The 950-nt window shown below is 47.7% G+C and overlaps 1 protein-coding gene across 1 annotated transcript in view; it reads left to right on the forward strand.

Moving 5' to 3' along the window:
- Positions 1-624: 624 nt before the first annotated feature.
- Positions 625-950, forward strand: part of LOC113204138 (uncharacterized) — a gene marked incomplete at both ends in the record, with an annotated part of 9,997 nt that continues 9,671 nt past the window's right edge. The window contains 1 exon segment of the mRNA XM_026419166.2: positions 625-867. Within this exon segment, the coding sequence (XP_026274951.2) occupies positions 625-867 (243 nt within the window).

Raw genomic sequence — 950 nt, forward strand, 5'->3', positions numbered from 1 at the left:
TGCACTTCAGTAAATCGCGAGACTGAAATGGTCGGGCCGAAGGCCCGACCATCGCCGCCGGCAGGCGAAGGAGGCCCGGCCCCTGCCGAACGGAGCTGCCGGCGCAGCGAAGTGGAGCTGGCAACTCCGTTTGGCGGAAGGGCGGGCCTGCTTGTTATTTAGGTAAAACCAACTTTTTTTTTGTCAGGATTTTGTTACGAAAATGTCAGGAAATTTTAAAAATTTAAATTCTGCGGCATGTCTTCTAGCTTTGGTATGCTGCTCCTGATATTATACCGCAACTCTTCACTGTAAAAATTCTTTGTCACGATGACGAAAATACCATGGCTAATTTTTCGTTTCGGGGTGCCCTCATGTCATGGGTCTTTTCGTTACATGACTAAGATTTTCTCGTCACCGTGGCGAAACAACTCGTGACGACACCCTTGTATTACAAATTAGCCATTTTCGTGACCGTGTCAAAGTATTTCCAAAGTGTTACTACGTAGACTACGTATACTTTTGCTCAATGTTCAGTCGTTCAAATGTTTCCAGTGTGCTGTGTTTCACCGGTCTGTCCCCTTCCTCGCTCACTAGTTAAACTTCACTAATCGTGTTTTGTTTTTTTTCTTTTGAACCGCGCAGTTCGGGAGCTGTATATCGAAGGAAACCTTGTGAAGGTTTACCCTGGCTCAAGCAAGGTGGTCTCGTCACTGAAACTGGGACGGACGGTCAGCGGTGCCGTGGTTGGGGAACTGATCCGTGCAAACCGCGCCACGCTCGAGTCGTTCTCCGTTGACATGTACCGGAGTGACAGGAACCAGTGGCTTCATTACGATGGCTCTGATCCGAAGTCGCCATTGTGGAAGGAGCTAACCAAGTGCAAAGGTAGGTAAAACATGCCACTACTCTGAAAACTCTACAGTGTACATTGTATGCCGATAAATCAGAAATCATTGATGATTGCTGCA

This window comes from Frankliniella occidentalis, unplaced genomic scaffold, assembly GCF_000697945.3.
Source record: "Frankliniella occidentalis isolate FOCC.00 unplaced genomic scaffold, Focc_3.1 Scaffold354, whole genome shotgun sequence".
Lineage (NCBI taxonomy): Eukaryota > Metazoa > Arthropoda > Insecta > Thysanoptera > Thripidae > Frankliniella > Frankliniella occidentalis.